Source organism: Melanerpes formicivorus, unplaced genomic scaffold (genome assembly GCF_026170545.1).
Source record: "Melanerpes formicivorus ecotype bairdi unplaced genomic scaffold, bMelFor1.0.p_v2 SCAF_58, whole genome shotgun sequence".
Classification (NCBI taxonomy): domain Eukaryota; kingdom Metazoa; phylum Chordata; class Aves; order Piciformes; family Picidae; genus Melanerpes; species Melanerpes formicivorus.
The window spans coordinates 3,134,596-3,154,618 of NW_027142410.1; the positions used below are offsets into that span (position 1 = coordinate 3,134,596).

Sequence of the window (20,023 nt, forward strand, 5' to 3'; positions counted from 1 at the left end):
CATCATTGGAATGTGTTGCCCAGGGAGGTGGTGGAGTCACCATCCCTGGAGGTGTTCAAGAGGAGATTGGACGTGGCACTTGGTGCCATGGTCTAGTCATGAGGTCTGTGGTGACAGGTTGGACTCAATGATCCTCGAGGTCTCTTCCAACCTTAGTGATACTGTGATACTTCAGAAGAGGTGGCCTGTGGATCACTGAAATGCTAATGAAATCAACAGCCTATCAGCCCTGATTGTGCCAAGGCATAAGGTGACAAAATGACACAGATTTCTATCTTTTATCTTTTAATTCTCTTGCTGTAAACACAAACTCACTGATGTCTTGCAACACAGACAAAAATGACTGATGTACTATAAAGCTGGACCTGCTAGAGAAAATGCATCATCAGTGGATCAGCTATCCAATCCCTGTAGCCACAAAAAGCTTTGTATTACCAGTTGGTTTCTGTGCTTGAGGGGTTTTAAGCATTAACAAACCCATTGCTACATTCTGGCAAGGATTTTCATCTGAAGAATATTTGTGCCAGGAGAGGTTTAGGCTGGATGTTAGGAAGAAGTTCTTCATAGAGTGATTGGCCATTGGAATGTGCTGCCCAGGGAGGAGGTGAAGTCGCCATCCCTGGAGGTATTTAGGAAGAGACTGGATGAAGCACTTGGGGCCAAGGTTTAGTTGATTAGATAGTGTTGGATGATAGGTTGGACTCAATCTCAAAGGTCTTTTCCAGCCTGGTTAATTCTATTCTATTCTTTTCTAAGAGATTCACCTTCTGAGCAGTCATGATGTGATATAACCCTGCAGGCACAGCTATAGGATCTTCAAAGTAGAAGCCAACAACGGATCTAATATTGGTCTCTTCTCCCAAGTACCTAGTGACAGGACAAGATGAAATGGGCTTCATGTTTGTCAGGGGGGGTTTAGATCGGCTATCAGGAAAAATTTCTTTACTGAAAGAGTGGTGAGGTGTTGGAACAGGCTCCTCATGGAGGTGGTGGAGTCACCAGCAGTGGAGGTGTTCAAGCAGCGTGTAGACGTGGTGCTTCAGGACATAGCTCAGTGGTCAGGGTTGTTAGGCCACGGTTGGACTCAATTTTAGTGGTCTTTTTCAACTTTAATGATTCACAGTATGACTTCATTCTGCCTTCATCCAATCCATCCACAACACCATACTATCAGGTTTTATGAGATCCTCCACTATGATCAAGCAGCAACATTAAACTTTCACAGCGGAAAGCTGCTCTAGGAAAGCAGCAGCTGGAGAGAGGCAAAGGCAGGAGAGAGATGAGATCCAGCATTTCAAGAAAGCTCCTGGGCTGCAAGTGTTGTTAGAACACATGAAGCAAGTTTATGAATTAAGAGGATGTCACACAAAGTCTTCCCCACACTTCCAGAATCCTACTGTACCATGTTGAGGAAATCAACAGCTCTGAGGGTACCTCTCACCAGTTCCCTAGGGGTACACTTTCCACTCCCTACCACTACAACCTCTTTTCCTCCTTACACTTCTGCATGAAAGGCTGCACTTTCACAGACATTATCAACAGTTCTCAAGCCTGTGAAGAAGGTGACAGCTATCTGTAGGTCTCAAGTTGCACAAGAACCTGGGGCATACTTTAAGCCTTTTCTGTTGTTTCAATGTCTACTGAATTAGACCATAGAAAGACCACAGAGAATGAGGTCACTCAAAGGGTCACACCTTTCCATATTAAGCAGTTCTCAACAGACTGGTAACAGGAACACTGCACAGAGAGCCACATGGCCAAGTTCATTGGCTGTATTACTCCAGAGATCTGCCTGTTGTTACAAGAGGATTAGATGAGGCTACTAATCCAAATTCATGTAGTTCTTTTAGACAAAAAGGCAGAAGCAAGCTACTAGCAAAAAGCCAGTGATGGACAGCTGAAGGTACAGACTCAAAACAAGGTTCAAGTCTCAGACAACTGCACAGAAAGCCTTGCCAGAGAATACATATCCACTAAGTGAGAAAAACAAGGGTACATCAGAGACAACTAGGACAGCTATTCCATCAACTTTTGCTCACCTTCTGGAGCTCTCAAGTCACCTTAGTCCAACTCCATACAGTTGTGCATCACTACAAGAACTTTTGAAGGATGAGGGCATCTCAGAACAGATTTCACAGATCACTGACACTGTAAGTGATGCAATGGGATTGGGTCAAGAAGACTTGAGCCATGAGAGGCAATCACATCTGCAATCCCACAGGAACTGGGGAATATGCCTGCAATATGGTTTCCAAGGCAACCAAAGCTGCTCCTTATGATTACTTTTATCATTACAAGTGAAAGGTTACTGGGCTAATTCTAGCTGCAGCAGTAACCAATACTCTATCCAGCTGTATGTAGCACAGGCTCATCGACATCCACTCTAACATGCTCTTTAACATCTTTATTGATGATCTGGATGAGGGCATTGAGTCCATCATCAGTAAATTTGCAGATGACACCAAGCTGGGGGCAGGAGTTGATTTGCTGGAGGGTAGAGAGAGGCTCTACAGAGGGACCTCGACAGGCTGGACAGATGGGCAGAGTCCAACAGCATGAGGTTGAACACATCCAAGTGCCAGGTTCTGCACATTGGCCACAACAACCCCATGCAGTGCTACAGGCTGGGGTCAGAGTGGCTGGAGAGTGGCCAGGCAGAGAGGGACCTGGGGGTGCTGGTCGATGGTAGGCTGAACATGAGCCTGCAGTGTGCCCAGGCTGCCAGGAGGGCCAATGGCATCCTGGTCTGCATCAGGAACAGTGTGGCCAGCAGGAGCAGGGAGGTCATTCTGCCCCTGTACACTGCACTGGTTAGGCCACACCTCAAGTCCTGTGTCCAGTTCTGGGCCCCTCAGTTTAGGAAGGAGGTTGACTTGCTGGAATGAGTCCAGAGAAGGGCAATGAAGTTGGTGAGGGGTTTGGAACACAGCCCTGTGAGGAGAGGCTGAGGGAGCTGGGGTTGCTTAGCCTAGAGGAGACTCAGGGGTGACCTCATTGCTCTCTACAACTCCCTGAAGGGAGGCTGTAGTCAGGCAGAGGTTGGTCTCTTCTCCCAGGCAGCCAATACTAGAACAAGAGGACACAATCTCAGGCTGCGCCAGGGGAGGTTTAGGCTGGAGGTTAGGAAGAAGTTCTACACAGAGAGAGTGATTGCCCATTGGAATGGGCTGCCTGGGGTGGTGGTGGAGTCACCATCACTGGAGGTGTTCAGGGAGAGACTTGATAGGGTGCTTGGTGCCATGGGTTAGTTGATTAGGTGGTGTTGGATTAGTTGATAGGTTGGACATGATGATCTTGAAGGTCTTTTCCAACCTGGTTAATTCAATTCTAGTCTAGTTTATGCTATTCTATTCTAACTGGCTTTAGGTTAGAGCCATTCTCTTGAACATGATCCCTAAACACAGCTAGAGTGATCAACAGATTGGGAACATGAAACAGGAGGCACCTGTGGGCCTGGGTTGAGAATGTGACTGGTGAGATGTCTTCGCCCTGATTCTTATTAGAAGCAGCAGCACATGCTCAGACAAATCTGTCACAGAAGGAGGACATTTATCCACCAGCCTAGCTAATTTTCACCCTGATGAAACTTCAAATGATCCAACAATTGCCTGTTAGCAGTTTCTGGCTGAAGTACAGAAATTAACTCCAAGGCACGTGACCTTAAAGTCTCCCAGGAAGCCAGGCTTTGAAGAATGGGGTAGCTGATGCCATTTGGGGAAAACAACAGCTTAACATTGCACTTTGAAGTCCTAGATCCCAATTAAAGGCAGGCTATCAACCGATTCTTAGCTTTATCTATAGCCTCAGCCCTACCCGAGTGTATGAAGGCCACGTGCAGCTTTGTTTGGCAGCTGCAGATAGCTTTGTTTGGCAATCCCTGAAGGGCTATCCAAAGCTGCACCACTATTCCTCTTGCAGCAGGTCATACTCTGACTAGGTGTGGGCTATGGCAGTATCTGGAATATCGAGCTCATTCTTTGAATACTTCTCTGTTCTGAATTCATTACCCTGAAAGAGCAGTGAAATCACTCAAAAACCATAATTGTGGGATGCTGCACCACTCAGCCCTTACACCATGCTGTGTCTGAATCTCCCCATGAGGTAGAGGACTCAGAGTAACTGTGCTGGATCACATTTAAACAGATGAAGTCTGGAGGCAAAGCCAGAACAGAAAAACAGGCAAGGAAAAAACACTTTGTTTGCGGAGATGCACATCACTGAAGAGATGCCTATTAAAACAAAGAGAGGTGAGACAGAAGCATTGCACAAAGCTTGGCACCACTATCCTAAACCAGAAAACATTCATCTGCAAGTCTCCTGCTAAGAGGGACAACAACAAAGTGGTATCTGTATCAACCTTTTAAGCCTCCTGCAAAGTTCCTTGGCAAACACTGATATTCTTCTTTATCTGAACTTCCACTGAACTGAATCCAAAGCCCTTGTTCCACTGTACCTCTAAAACATCTCTGTCCATCTCAAGGTAGTCAAGTGCCATAATGCTCAGTTCACACAGGTAAACAAGAGGCCATAGGCACTTCATAGAATCAATAAGGTTGGGAAAGACCTCAAAGAACATCAAGCCCAGCCTATCATCCAAGACCTCATGACTAGACCATGGCACCAAGTGCCACATCCAATCCTCTCTTGACACCTCCAGGGATGGGGACTCCACCGCTTCCCTGGGCAGCAATTCCAACAGCTAACAACTCTTTCTGTGAAGAACTTTCTCCTCACCTCCAGCCTAAACTTCCCCTGGTGCAGCTTGAGACTGTGTCCTCTTGTTCTGGTGCTGGTTGCTTGAGAGAAGAGACCAACCCCTTCCTGGCTACAACCCCCCTTCAGGGAGTTGTAGACAGCAATGAGGTCTCCCCTGAGCCTCCTCTTCTCCAGGCTAACCAACCCCAGCTCCCTCAGCCTCTCCTCATAGGGCTTCAGGGGCAATAAAGTAGATTGTTTAAATATATTTACTGATTTTCAGAAAAGATATTAAGATGTACAGCTGTCTTCTACCAGATGCCAGAAAAAAAACCATCCAGGACTTGGGCCTGAAATTTCTAACTGTCCTGCTTGCAATGTGACTTAAAAGAAAGATTCATCAAAAGTAAACCAACCCAAACCCAATCAACAACCCAAACACACACCACTCCACCTGCCAAGCCAAAGCAGTGAGTTGAAACATCCATCTTCAACAACAACTATAAAGCAGCAGGAGGTAGTAAATGAAGTGCTGAGCTGTGTGTTCCTTGGATCCACTGCTGAACTTCACAGCAGAGTACTAACTCCCACTGCAAGAGACGTAACTTCATCCCACAGGACAGCTCTTTGGTGCCTCCTGGAAACCACAGTGTATAAGGGAAACCAAATGCAAATCAACCAAAACCAAACCAATGCCAACCAACCAAAAACCACACACAGTATCCCACTCAGCAAACAAAAACCTACAATCACACACACCCCCACCCAAAACCCCAACACCACACACATCCCAAACAAAACAAACCAACAAACAACCCCCCACTCTATCAGCCTATACTATCACTCTATCAGCAAACAGCAGAGAACCCAAGAGACACAGAAGACTGAAACAGCCCCAGGATGCAGGACTCCACTTGCATGGTCACATGCAGTGGGTCACTTCTATTGAGGGAGAAGCCCAAAATGTACTTACTGCTTTCACCATCACTTTCACCACCAACCACAGGGAGCTTTCACTGCATGGACGTTTCCTTGGAGACTACAACCTCACCACTCACAGCAGCTCACCGAGGAGAGGAAAGTCCAGAGAGTAGCTTACAGCCCACACTACCCAGAGCTGTAGAAGAGCTGCCAAATGAACTCTCAACGCTTTTTTGATGAGTCTTGCAATAAAAAGGGAATGTGGAAGAGTGAGAAATATGCTAGTGTTATAGCAGCATTTTAAGAGGTTGGAATAGGATGAGATATGTCAGCCTTGTCAGTCTGACATTGATTCCAGACAAAATAATGAAAAAGCTGATATAAGACTCAGTTAATAAAGGATTAAAGGAGGACAGTGTAATTACTGCCAATCAACAGAGACTTTACAGAAAAATATAACTTGTCAAACTACCAACACTTTTTGGTGTGATTACAAGTTTGAACGCTGAAGGTAACAATGTTGATGTAATATATTTTCACAAGGTGTTTTACTTGGTGCCAGAAAGCACAGTGATGTGGCATGCTGTACCGGCTGAGAGGTCTCAACTGCACCAGTGGATAAGGAGTCAGGCAGGAAGGTGTCACTGGGGCTCTTGTTTTTCCAGTGCTACATGTAAATTAGGCTGCTGGCATGGAGATATCACTGTCTGTCACGTTGACTTACAGCATAAAGAAATACAGAATTAACCAGGTTGGAAAAGACCTTCGAGATGGTCGAGTCCAACCTATCACCCAACACCATCTAATCAACTAAACCATGGTTCCAAATGCCTCATCCAGTTTCTTTTTAAATACCTCCAGGGATGGTGACTCCACCACCTCCCTGGGCAGCACATTCCAATGGCCAACTACTCTTTCTGGGAAGAACTTCCTCCTCACATCCATCCTAAACCTCCCCTGGTGCAGCTTGCGACTGTGTCCTCTTGTTCTGGTGCTGGTTTCTTGGGAGAAGAGACCAACCCCCACCTGGCTACAGCCTCCCTTCAGGTAGTTGTAGAGAGCAGTAACATCTCTCCTGAACCTCCTCTTCTCCAGGCTAAGCAACCCCAGCTCCCTCAGCCTCTCCTCACAGGGCTTGTGCTCCTACCTTGTGCTGTTCTTGTTTGCAAGGCTGCATGAATCACCAGTGAGGTGACTTAGTATCATTCCACTCTCCTCCTGAACTCCGACTTACTCTAACCATCTGCTGCCACCTTTCCTATACTTTGCCTTGAAGTGCCTTGGTGCAGGGGTGGTCACCAGTCCCTGACTAGCACAAAAGACTCTCTGTTTCTGACCTAAGCCTTCCTGACATGTCAGAGTCATTTTTACCAACCCCGCTGTGCTGCTGCCCTAGCCTGTCTGCTCGGATAATCTGTAATTTATAGTGGTTCATTAAACCAGACTGCTCCAAGAATTTATTCACCAGGCAATCTTCCCTAGCATGAGATGTTGTCTGTAACAGTTGTACAAGAATGCTACTCAAACAACAGCAAGCTGAGAGCTGAAAGCAAACACGGACAGAACGCAACAGCAAGAGCTTTGCCATTAAGAACCAGTCGGCACACCAAAGCAGTTCACGCACCCACAAGAGCCTTGCCTGCTGCTTTGATTTCCTCTCTGCACACAGCAGGGAGTGGGGCAAGGGACAAAGAGAAGAAGCATCATTTGGTGTATTTTCCCAAACAACAGTTTTCACTCATATTTGACCACAGGAGTCTCTTGTCAAGTTTTCAGAAGGCTGTCAGGTTAGGAATACAAGGGGGGGTGGGGGTGACATACTTTCCCAACTGCTGTAGAGGTTACATAAGAAATGCATTTGGCATTTACACATTTCAGCATCATTTCAGAAATGACAATCTGGATACACAGTAGGATGAAGCAATTTAAGGCACTGAAACTTAGATTAGCCTGTGTTAATAGGAAGGTAGATGATTGATTTCTGCTCCCCCCACCCCCAGTCAGGGCTGGCAACCTCACCCATAACTAGCGTGCCAGGGTTTTGAGCTTGAGTAGAGGTTTTATCACTGTGATAATGAGGAAAGAACTACTGCAAGCTTCAGCACAGGCTAACTGAAAAGGAAAACAAACTATCAGCAACACCCTCTACTCAGGTCTGGTGGGACCCCACCTGGAGTACTGCCTCCAGTTCTGGAGCCCCTATTACAAGAGGGATCTGGAGGTGCTGGAAGGTGTCCAGAGAAGGGCCACGAGGATGATCAGAGGGCTGGAGCACCTCTCCTATGAGGACAGACTGAAGGAGTTGGGGCTGTTCAGTCTGCAGAAGAGAAGGCTCCGAGGTGACCTCATTGTGGCTTTCCAGTATCTGAAGTGGGCTACAAGAAAGCTGGGGAAGGACTTCTCAGAATCTCAGGTAGTGATAGGACTAGGGGGAATGGAATGAAGCTGGAGGTGGGGAGATTCAGGCTGGAGGTGAGGAGGAAGTTCTTCACCATGAGAGTGGTGAAGCCCTGGAATGGGTTGTCCAGGGAGGTGGTTGAGGTGTCCCTGGAGGAGTTTAAGCCCAGGCTGGACGAGGCTCTGGCCAGCCTGATCTAGAGTGGGGTTTCCCTGCCCATGGCAGGGGGGTTGGAACTAGCTGATCCTTGTGGTCCCTTCCAACCCTGACTGATACTATGATACTATGAATGGCACTGAAATACATTCTTGAAAATGACAATGCTCCTGGCCAATGTAACAAGCACAGGGAATTCTCTATTCCACTACTGCAGTCTGACTTTCTAGTCCATCCCTCCACCTATCATTTAACAACTTCAACCCTCCTGGTTTCTGCAACTCATTAAGATGTGTTTGTAGCACCAACCTAAAGAAAAAAAAAACCCAAATAAACAACATTTTTAAAGCTGAAAGTTCAGGTACAGGCTAAAACAAACAGAATATTAAAGCAAGGTATCACAAGCAGCTGCTGCATTATGAGAATTAACTTCATACTGAAGGAAAGAAACTCTGTCACTGTGGAGCCCCTGCCAGTCCAGTGTGAGGTTCCACAACACTATAGAAGCCAAGCAGCCTTATGGCCAGTAGGCTCAGCAAAGCACCAGGCAGAAAAGACTGATCCTGTTATTTGAAACCCCCAGGATTATGATTTTTGTTGTATTTTGTTCATTTTGGCACACAGACAACAAACAGCAAGAGTAATTTGGGCCTCAAATTCCCTAAAATGTGCAAGGAGAACAAGCCAGGCTGCTTTCCAGCCGCTCAAGGAAGAGGCAAACTGCAAGACAGGCTTGAGAAGGGTTGAAGGCAGGTGTCTGCAGAAAAGCAGGACCGCACAAGAGTTCTGCAGTGTTGCCTGGCAGCGAGTAATTATCTGCCAGTGCGCTGTTTCCACGTGCCAACAGCCAAAGCCCTCACAAGCAGCCAGCATGGGAACACATGTGCATCAGCTCCATAATTACCCAGTGAAAAGCAGGCAAAGGTGGCTCTGGAGGTCAGCCTTTGGCTGAGCTCCTGTTATTACTGCAACGGCAAAAGTCTACGAACCATTAAATAAAATCACAATGTCCCAGGGAGACAAAGTCTGGGAGATGCCAGAAACTGGTTAAAGACAAGACCACTGCCATACTACATCAACTGTTTAAAACCAGTAACAGCTCCACCTCAAAATGTTTGGGAGAACTCCAATGAAACTCCTCTTGAGAACAGGTTAGATAAATCCTGTCCCAAACAGTTTAGCTGTTTGTGCCTTTGGATCAGGAAAGGGGCCATGCAGCCTCCTGAAAAAAATCTTTTGGCAGCTCTTTTCAGTGGTGGTCCTGCCATTACCTGCAGGAAGGAAGAGAACCAAACCCCAACCCACCTTGTCCACCCATCATCCCTTGTTCTCCCACAAGCTCCCAAACGACTCCTCTGCACTGAGGTTAATTACAGAGTAACTTAGACTCGACCAGAAAAGACAACACGCTCAAGACATGTGTCATCTATAACCATCTCATTCATGAACTGCCAGAGTGCCTCCTCTTCCCCCACACCTCCCTTTCCACCTCCACCTGCCCTTTAAGGCTCCCAAATGCCTGTGTGCTGCATGTGGTGGCAGCTGAGTTCCTTAATATGCGCTTATTAAGAACCTAATTGAATCCCGCGTTGCCTTGTGTGCATCTTGCCAGCCGGAACACGAACAAGGCACCCTATAATTCAATTAGAAGGACCTGCAGCAAGCTGATCATTACTCTGTCAGGTTGTTAAGATAAAGACATCTAGGAAGAGGGGAGGAAGTAAAACAAAGGGAGAATTGTTAGCAGCATCCTCCCCAGCCCCGCCCCAATTCACACAGAGACTCCCAAACACACACTTGAAGTGTGGCATCTGCAATGCCCAAGCACTTGACTGACAGCTGACCACAGTGCTCCAACAGTCCTGTCTAGTTTTGGGCAACTTCAGCAGAGTCTCAAAAGTTGAAATTAGGACTTTTCCTGATCCATCCTCCTCTGCTTAGATTCCCTAGGAAATTACCACTAACGTTCATGACCGCTGCAAACAAGGAAGTACTATTACCTGCCAAAACCCTGTTGACAGAGGAATGGGTGGCCAAGCCAGGCTGTCCCCGCTCGTGGAAAATCCCAGCATAAGGCAAGTACTCTGGCAGCAGGAAGCGTCTGCAAAACAAAGAGAAAGCTTACATGGAGAAATACATCCCAGCATACTACAGCCCTGCACAGCAACTGCAATTACTTTGAGGAAGACTTGACTGTATTCCAGCAGGCTAGTAAAGGGAAGCCCGGGCTTCTCTGCTTAGCCAGCCACCTCACTGCTTCAAACAAAAGACAAGGTACAGAAAAGAGCCTCCTCTGAGCCAGTGTGGCTGTGAAGATCAGCAGGAAGCAAATCCTTTATCTCCCACAATAGCTTCCTAATCTCAGACTAGTTGTGCTGAGAATCTCCAATCAGATTCTTTTCTCCTCCTAGTTTGCCATCACCCTGTAGCCCTAACATGAAGGTAAGAAGTACCAAGACCATGCTGCCCTTCAAGTGTCACAGGATGAGCTGATCACACTAATACATCACCCGAGGGAGCCGTGGGTTTGTGTCTCAGAAATGGCAAAAGAAAGAGTACAGTAGCCCTGGACAAAAGAAGGGAAACCATCTGAAAACACCAGGGAGCTGTACTGCAACTGGTTACCTCCAGGGTCTCCACACCCTTTTAGAATAGAACAGAATTAACCAGGTTGGAAGAGACCTTTGAGATCATACTATCATAGTATCAGTCAGGGTTGGAAGGGACCACAAGGATCAGCTAGTTCCAACCCCCATGCCATGGGCAGGGACACCCCCATACTAGATCAGCCTGGCCAGAGCCTCATCCAGCCTGGGCTTAAACACCTCCAGGGACAGGGCCTCAACCACCTCCCTGGACAACCCATTCCAGGATTTCACCACTCTCATGGGGAAGAACCTCCTCCTCACCTCAAGCCTGAATCTCCCCACCTCCAGCTTCATTCCATTCCTCCTAGTCCTATCACTACCTGAGATCCTGAGAAGTCCCTCCCCAGCCTTCCTGTAGGCCCCCTTCAGATACTGGAAGGCCACAATTAGGTCACCTCATCAAGTCTAACACTAATTAACTAAGCCACAGCACCAAGCACCCCATCCAGTCTCTTCCTAAACACCTCCAATGATGGTGACTCCACCACCTCCCTGGGCAGCACATTCCAATGGCCAATCTCTCTTTCTGGGAAGAACTTCTTCCTAACATCCATCCTAAACCTCCCCTGGCACAGCTTGAGACTGTGTCCTCTTGTTCTGGTGCTGGTTGCCTGGGAGAAGAGACCAAGTCCCTCCTGGCTACAACCTCCCTTCAGGTAGTTGTAGACAGCAAGAAGGTCTCCTCTGAGCCTCCTCTTCTCCAGGCTAAGCAACCCCAGCTCCCTCAGCCTCTCCTCACAGGGCTGTGCTCCAAACTCCTCCCCAGCTTTGTTGCCCTTCTCTGGACACATTCCAGCAAGTCAACATCTTTCCTAACCTGAGGGGCCCAGGAGCCATACCTGGGGACAAAGCGTCCCAGCGATGGTGCAGACATGCGGGCGTTCCGGGGAGCTCGGTGCCTGGATCGGTCTCCATTGTCCCTTCAGCAAAACAAAAAAAACAGAATTAAAACCCCATTATTGGTCATTAAAAACTACTGCATAATAAAAGTACTCACCAAGGAAAAAAAAAAAAAAACACCCCAGGATTGGGACTTGGTCATCCTGAGTATGCCACTGAGATGCAGTGGTTCTCTCACTTAATTTACAGGCTTCTAACACTCTGAATTCCTACAGCTTGATGTACCAAAGACTCCGGATGGTTTTACATAGGGGTAGCCTAATGGCCACTTCCTCCATTGTTTGACAGTGACTCACAAGTGTCAATAAAAGGCAACAAATCATTGTCAGCTCTTCAGCAAATGAGAAACCTTAGAATTTGGACGGGGAGGCCACAAGCAAGCACACCACAAGCAAGCACACCACAGTCCTGACTGCGGACTTTGTTAGTCAATGAGAACTGGTTCAATTTAACTCTTTCAATCTCAGAAGTGGAGGTAAAAGAGCATAACCTGCAGATTGTTTTTCTGTGCTCCTTCCCTCAAGGTTCAGTTTAAGAGCCATCACAGCTTAAGATAATTCACCTTTGTCAAGCTTCTCCAGTGAGGACACAAATGTTAGGTGGTATCTGACAAAACTGTACCTCCTCAGAAACCTCTCATTCTGCGTACTGAAAAATGCCTGGGCCCTGGGGAATGAGATGAAAGGGTCTAGTATCTACTGTCTTACAGAAGACACAGGAAAATCTTCTTACCCACAAGGGCAGTGCAACTCTGAACAGGTTAGCTACAGAGTCTGCAGACATGCCACTCCTAGAAGTCTAAGGACAAGAGCTAGACAAAGTCATGGCTGGCCTGGTATGATTTTGGCAGCAATGACCTTACAAGTGGGAAGCCAAACTGGAAGACTTCCAGAAGTCCCAGCAAACTAAATTCCTTATATTGCATCCATAGGTCACAAGACAACCTGTAATTACACAACATTAAAACTGCAAGGAAAACGATGAGGTTACACCAGTGACCCTGGAGTTCGGAAACAGACCTCTGCACTGCTTAATCCTCCATTCAGAACTTCACCCTCTGCATGACCTTGCACAAGGAGCAAAGCCTGCTCTCTGGATTTCAGATCCCCATCTGTAATTGCAGCTCTACTGGTCTCCTGCCCAGGCAGTTGTGAGTAGAAAACTGCTTGCAGAGCCTTGGAATCACTAGGAAGCTAAATATTCCTTATGCAACACACTAGCAGCACGTTACTAACCCACCCCAGCAAGCTGTGCATTTTATTACTTCTTTTTGGTTTGTTTTGCTTTTTTGGAGCTGGTGAGCAAGAAATGTGGGTTGAAAATGAAGTCCATTACGTTGTTGTTTCCCACACACTTGAGGAACCAGGAACACAAAAGCAGAGGTTGTTCTGCAAGGCTCATTAGCATTTCAAGATATTTCACCCGAATCAAATCTAAATCCAAGCTCAAAGCTTCCATTCCTCCTCCCACTGCTGCAAAAGCAGCACTTGTGGTTCACAGCCAAAGCTGCACCTCACCCTGAGGTTTCTGTGGAACCAACAGGGTGCCTGAAATCAGCGATGGAAAAGCTGCTGCTCCTGTTCTTTTATCAGAGGCCTCCAGTCTATTAAGATGTGGATCAATAAGAGAAGGAATCCTGTGAAGTCAAGAGCTGACATACCAACTTTTGCTGCTGGAGAGAAAAGGCCAAAGGGGAGGAAAAAAAGAAGTGTCATTCCAGATCTTGCCACACAGAGCAAAAGCTAGTGAAATTCAGACAAGAAACACTTTTTAATCGTCTGTGGAGCAGGTTTTGAAACAAGAAATGCTGATACGTAGCCCTGGGAAGAAGGCAGCAAAATGGTTTCAGGGTTTGCACTTGCTCTGGACATCTGCTAGCATTAGAAGATGCTTTTGAAAGGGCAGATATCAGCAAGAGGAACGACAGCAGGACTACACCCTGCAGATCTCTATAGATGAGGAGAATCTCTGTAGCAAGTTTGAAAAGGAATGAGGAATTAACTCCAGCAAACAAAAGAGTATAAAGGTGCAAAATCCCTTACAGTCCAAAGCAAGACAACTATAGCAACTAACTGTTCAAAGATCATTAACCAATGATCTTAACATCCACAGTAACCTATTAGGACATACATTTCCTGATGCAAAAATTTCTGTACTGCCTCATTCACTGTGCATACAATCCTTCCCCAACACAAAAGCCTAAGAGGGGGAAGGGGGGTGGGGGGAATAATGATTTTTCTTCAGCTTTCACCATGGCACAGCCTCCACTGAATCAAGAGACAAAATTCTCTATTTAACATCCCCTAAAAAACCCAAAGAACACCCCACCAACCAACCCCCAAAGAACAGGAAAGACCCAAACAAAAAGCCACCACGCTCCAGCTGCCTCTGCCCTGTAGCTCAAACAGCAGGACTGGGCATGTGAAACAGTGACTATCCTTTGAGAATGCTAGAATACCTACTTACTGTAATAGTGAAAAGGGAAGACACACCTAGGCTAAAGAGGATTACTACTAAACATTACTCTGAATCACTAATTTACAGCCATTTATACCTAAATCCCTCTGCTCAAGAACACACAAGAGTGTTTTGAAGCAGCTAGTGCTCAAAAGCCAGAACAGCTGATGGTACCCCGGTGCCAGCTGAAGACTATTTCTGCACCTTCTAAAAAGGAAAACGAAAAAACCCCCACCAAACACACACACACAAAACCCACCCCACAACCCTATAGATGAGTGAAGATGGGTGTCACTTGGTGTTATTTCTGTACCACACACAGCCTGCTGACAGAGGGAGGAGAGCAGATGTTAGCACGACTGCGGTGCCAGCGTGAAGTCTCCAAAGTTCTCTGCCGTACTGGCGACAATCTAATGCTCTACTTTCTATTTAGTGTCAAGTACCTACAGACTCATTAGCTAATAATTTGCACTGGATAGTTTAATTAACATGCCCTACAAAAGTGGATCCCTTAGAGTGTGTGCCTGCATTAAATTAAACAACAACAAAAAAACCAAAGCCTCTTCTCTTAAGCAACTCAATAATCCTGCAGAACGAAAGGAAACCAAAATGTTCCGCTGCATGTGCTGTAACAGGTGCTCTGCAATGCCCTTTGTTTCAAGTGCACCAGCAAACATGAACAGCACAGGGAAACTGCTGCAATGAAAAAGAAATAATAATGAAGGCACTGAGCAAGCCATTGAGCAAGGTGCTCTTCAACATCTTCATCGATGATCTGGATGAGGGGGTCGAGTCAGTCATCAGCAAGTTTGCAGATGACACCAAGTTAGGAGCAGATGTTGGTCAGTTAGAGGGTGGAAAGGCTCTGCAGAGGGACCTCGACCGACTGGACAGATGGGCAGAATCCAATGGGATGGCATTCAACAAGTCCAAGTGCCAAGTGCTGCACTTTGGCTACGGCAATCCCATGCAGAGCTACAGGCTGGGGTCGGAGTGGCTGGAGAGCTCCCAAACAGAGAGGGACCTGGGGGTGCTGATCGACAGCCACCTGAATATGAGCCAGCAGTGTGCCCAGGTGGCCAAGAGGGCCAATGGCATCCTGGCCTGCATTAGGAATAGTGTGGCCAGCAGGAGCAGGGAAGTCATTGTGCCCCTGTACTCAGCACTGGTTAGGCCACACCTTGAGTACTGTGTCCAGTTCTGGGCCCCTCAGTTTAAGAAGGACATTGAAATACTTGAGCGTGTCCAGAGAAGGGCAATGAGGCTGGTGAGAGGCCTTGAGCACAGCCCTGTGAGGAGAGGCTGAGGGAGCTGGGATTGTTTAGCCTGGAGAAGAGGAGGCTCAGGGGTGACCTCATTGCCCTCTACAACTACCTGAGGGGTGGTTGTGGCCAGGAAGGGGTTGGTGTCTTCTCCCAGGCAATCAGCACCAGAACAGTGGGACACAGTCTCAAGCTGTGCCAGGGGAGGTTTAGACTCGAGGTGAGGAGGAAGTTCTTCACCGAGCGAGTCATTCGTCATGGGAATGTGCTGCCCAGGGAGGTGGTTGAGTCATTGTCCCTGGAGTCGTTCAAGAGGAGATTGGATGTGGCACTTGGTGCCATGGTCTAGTAATGGGGTCTGTGTTGATAGGTTGGACTCGATGATCCTCAAGGTCCTTTCCAACCTAAGTTATACTGTGATACTGTGCAGGGTAAGAATGAGGAATAATCAGCATGTAAGGTGTCAAAGGAGACTTAATGCTGCAATTATAAACAGAATAATTTGCCACGGGAGGAAAACTGCAAGAACCAGCAAATGGTCAAAAGAACTTAAAGGGTTTGGCTCAAAATTCAGGTTATCCATAATTTGTTCAGATACCAGTATGGGACAAATTAAAACAGTGATATTGAGGGTAAGAGCTGACAGGGGGAAAGTGCATTAACACTAACACAGAAAGGAGCAGGAGAAGGCAGCAATTCCCAAACATTCAGGAGATTTATAGGGCTTAAGAAGGATGAAAGTTTAACCTAAACTGGGGGAGAGAGTCAAATCTCCTCAGACCTGTCTGCTATTGCTTTGTTTGCTTGCTGAGAGAAAAACTGGCCATTGTAAATACATTGGAGCTACAATGCTGGCTCTGAAAACAGAGATGGAGATGCAAAACTTGGCTTCCCAAAGTCTGGAGAAAAAAGGCATTCTCTTTCAGCTGGTAACCTGGCTACTGCATTAATAACTGAGAGGATGTAGAAGATAGCAACAGCCAGAAAGGAAAACTGAAAAAAAAAAGCTGTGCTCTGCTTTTCTGTCTTGGCAAGAACCCTCTTTAATATTTAGAGACTGTTGTATCAGGAAGTGAAATTAAACACACAGCATGGGATTCCTACTGCAAGCTGTTGGTCTAACCGTTCCCATTGTAGTCACTAGTAGGACTCCCACTGACTACGTCGCCAAAGGAATTAGGTCAACAATGACCATTCTGAAAAGCCTTTTAATTATCAGAGCCAGCACCAGTAAGCCATGCAAGTTCAGAAGACCCAAATGATATCAGACCAAGCCAATTGTTACCCATTTTCGGCATTTTATCATATTTCATAGTATCATAGGATCAGTCAAGGTTGGAAGGGACCACAAGGATCAGCTAGTTCCAACCCCCCTGCCATGGGCAGGGACACCCCACACTACATCAGCCTGGCCAGAGCCTCATCCAGCCTGGGCTTAAACACCTCCAGGGACGGGGCCTCAACTACCTCCCTGGACAACCCATTCCAGGGCTTCACCACTCTCATGGGGAAGAACTTCCTCCTCACACCCAGCTGCTCCAATTTCAAATGTTAAACCAATTTCTACTGCAGAAGTTAGACACTTCCATATTTCCAAGACACTTCCAAGAGAAATGCTAAATTATGGCCCAAATGGCATCCCCCTAATATCCTTAAGGGTTGGCATGGCTTTCAGTTGCACCATCTCTGGTGCACCATGTGTCCAGAGAAGGGCAACAAGGCTGGGGAGAGGCCTTGAGCACAAGCCCTATGAGGAGAGGCTGAGGGAGCTGGGATTGTTTAGCCTGGAGAGGAGGAGGCTCAGGGGAGACCTCATTGCTCTCTACAACTACTTGAAGGGAGGTTGTAGCCAGGAAGGGGTTGGTCTCTTCTCCCAGCAACCAGCACCAGAACAAGAGGACACAGTCTCAAGCTGAACCAGGGGAAGTTTAGGCTGGAGGTGAGGAGAAAGTTCTTCACTGAAAGAGTTGTTCGCCATTGGAATGTGCTGCCCAGGGAGGTGATGGAGTCACTATCCCAGGAGGTGTTCAAGAGGGGATTGGACGTGGCACTTGGTGCCATGGTTTAGTCATGAGGTCTGTGGTGACAGGTTGGACTGGATGATCTTTGAGGTCTCTTCCAACCTTGGTGATACTGTGATCTCAATGGAACATGATAAAACAGCAACATTTCCTCAGCACTTGAAACGTTAAGCATCTCCACTTACTTGCTATCAAGTTTTTTAAGACTGCAGGAGGTCCCTTCAGAGAAGATGGCACAGAGGGCAGGGGCGGCACAAAGCCTACATCAGAAGCTCAGTGGAGATCATCAGAAAATGCAAAATCATTTGGCTTTAGAGATGGATCAGGTCAAGCTCAGGTCCTCTAAAAAGGGTACTGGGAGGATGTCATTGAATTTGCCATTATGAAGGAGAAACAGATCCTGAAATCTCGCAGCTCACTTTGCAGCAATGATTGGTGATTTAGAGGACACCAGAGAAGGGTGTACTCACAAGAGTACAAGACTAACTATACAGAAGCAGGAATAAAGGTGGTTGGTGAGGGGAGCATGTTAGCTGGTAATTCTAAGAACACATCTTTCCAGCACCAACCTGATGACTGAAGAACATACAGTGGTGGGAGGAACCCTGTCACAGAAAGTTAGCTATTAGCTTTACAACTGAAAGAAGCAAATATCAGAGGCTGTTAAAACTCCAGTTTTCCCTCTGTGTGATCCTGTAAGACTTTGAGCATCTCCTGCAAGTGAAGTTAGGGAAAATTGGCAGCATTTCTAGAAAAGAAGCCTCTCAAACTAGAAAGTTAAATATGAAAGAAATAAAACATTGACATTCTGAATATTTCAGTGAGATACAGATAGCCTAGAAGACAAAAGGAAAAGCTGCACTGGAAGTTGGCTGTAACTCTGCAGAGATACAGCAGCTGGAATAACATCTCCTAGATTAGGAGGGCTAGTCCCTTAAGCAAAAAAAAATGCAGGTTCCATCCAGTGTATAACTCTGTCTGTAACTCTGGAGGGTAGAGAGGCTCTGCAGAAGGACCTCGACAGGCTGGACAGATGGGCAGAGTCCAACAACATGAGATTGAACACATCCAAGTGCCAGGTTCTGCACATTGGCCACAACAACCCCATGCAGTGCTACAGGCTGGGGGCAGAGTGGCTGGAGAGTGGCCAGGCAGAGAGGGACCTGGGGGTACTGGTCGATAGCAGGCTGAATGTGAGCCTGCAGTGTGCCCAGGCTGCCAGGAGGGCCAATGGCATCCTGGCCTGCATCAAGAACAGTGTGGCCAGCAGGAGCAGGGAGGTCATTCTGCCCCTGTACACTGCACTGGTTAGGCCACACCTCGAGTACTGTGTCCAGTTCTGGGGCCCTCCGTTTAGGAAGGAGGTTGACTTGCTGGAACGAGTCCAGAGAAGGACAACAAAGTTGGTGAGGGGTTTGGAGCACAGCCCTATGAGGAGAGGCTGAGGGAGCTGGGGTTGCTCAGCCTGGAGAAGAGGAGACTCAGGGGTGACCTTATTGCTCTCTACAACTACCTGAAGGGAGGTTGTAGACAGGCGGATGATGGTCTCTTCTCCCAGGCAGCCAATACCAGAACAAGAGGACACAGTCTCAGGCTGCACCAGGGGAGGTTCAGGTTGGATATTAGGAAGAAGTTCTATACAGAGAGAGTGATTGCCCATTGGAATGGGCTGCCCAGGGAGGTGGTGGAGTCGCCGTCATTGGAGCTGTTCAGGAGGAGACTTGATGGGGTGCTTGGTGCCATGGGTTAGCTGTTTGGGTGGGTTGGATTGGTTGATAGGTTGGACACGATGATCTTGAAGGTCTCTTCCAACCTGGTTTGGTTTGGTTTATTCTTGGAGAAATTTTAAGCTCAACATAGGAGAAGGAGACCACCCTACTTATGGCTCTGAGGACAAAGGCATCCCACCTAAAGAGGGCGTATGTTTAAGAGAAATGCTCCGATACTGACCTCTCTGAATAGTTTATTTTCTTCCCCACATGAACACACATGTAAGCAAATCAGGAGCACTGGGCCTACCAGAAAGGGTACAAGTATAGATAGACACTGAAACCAGGAAACACTGACTTAATATGCATGAGCTGGTAAAGAAGAAAGGCATAAATATACATTTATCTACTCATCTTCAAAGGACATGACAATTGCTGAAGGAGAAGCACTTGCAGAACAGAAGATGACAATCAGAAACAGAACTTAATCAAAAAGCAGCATCTGCTTCATGAAAAGCTTTTCCTGGCACTAGAAGTATCAGGACCATTGTGCAAACTCCCAGAAAAAATACTGGAAACCAAAGAGAATTGAAGAATAGAAATATTGGAGAAACAGCAAAGAGCAAGGCTGCCCAGCTGGAGAGACAGGAAAGGGAAGAACTGATTTTTTTCCACAGCTACTTTGTATAGTCAATGTTAGAGATGTTAGGTAAGTCACCCAAGACAATGGCTTTCCATCTTCCTGTTCTTTTAAAGGCTAAAATGCCAGTCTTTCACTAGCAGCTTTTTCAGAGGAATACCAGAGAAAGCTTCTATCTATTTATCAGCTAAAACTTCCTATAAAGCAGCAGACTGC

At 46.9% G+C, this 20,023-nt stretch overlaps 1 protein-coding gene across 3 annotated transcripts in view; it reads right to left on the reverse strand.

Annotated features, from left to right (window-relative positions):
• AMBRA1 (autophagy and beclin 1 regulator 1) overlaps positions 1–20,023 on the reverse strand; it is a 186,276-nt gene that overhangs the window by 102,502 nt on the left and 63,751 nt on the right. For all 3 annotated transcript variants that reach the window (XM_068161498.1, XM_068161500.1, XM_068161501.1), the window contains 2 exons: positions 11,658–11,738; positions 10,171–10,271 (listed from right to left, as the gene is read on the reverse strand). In XM_068161498.1, the coding sequence (XP_068017599.1) occupies positions 10,171–10,271; positions 11,658–11,738 (182 nt within the window). The remainder of the gene's footprint in view (positions 1–10,170; positions 10,272–11,657; positions 11,739–20,023) is intronic.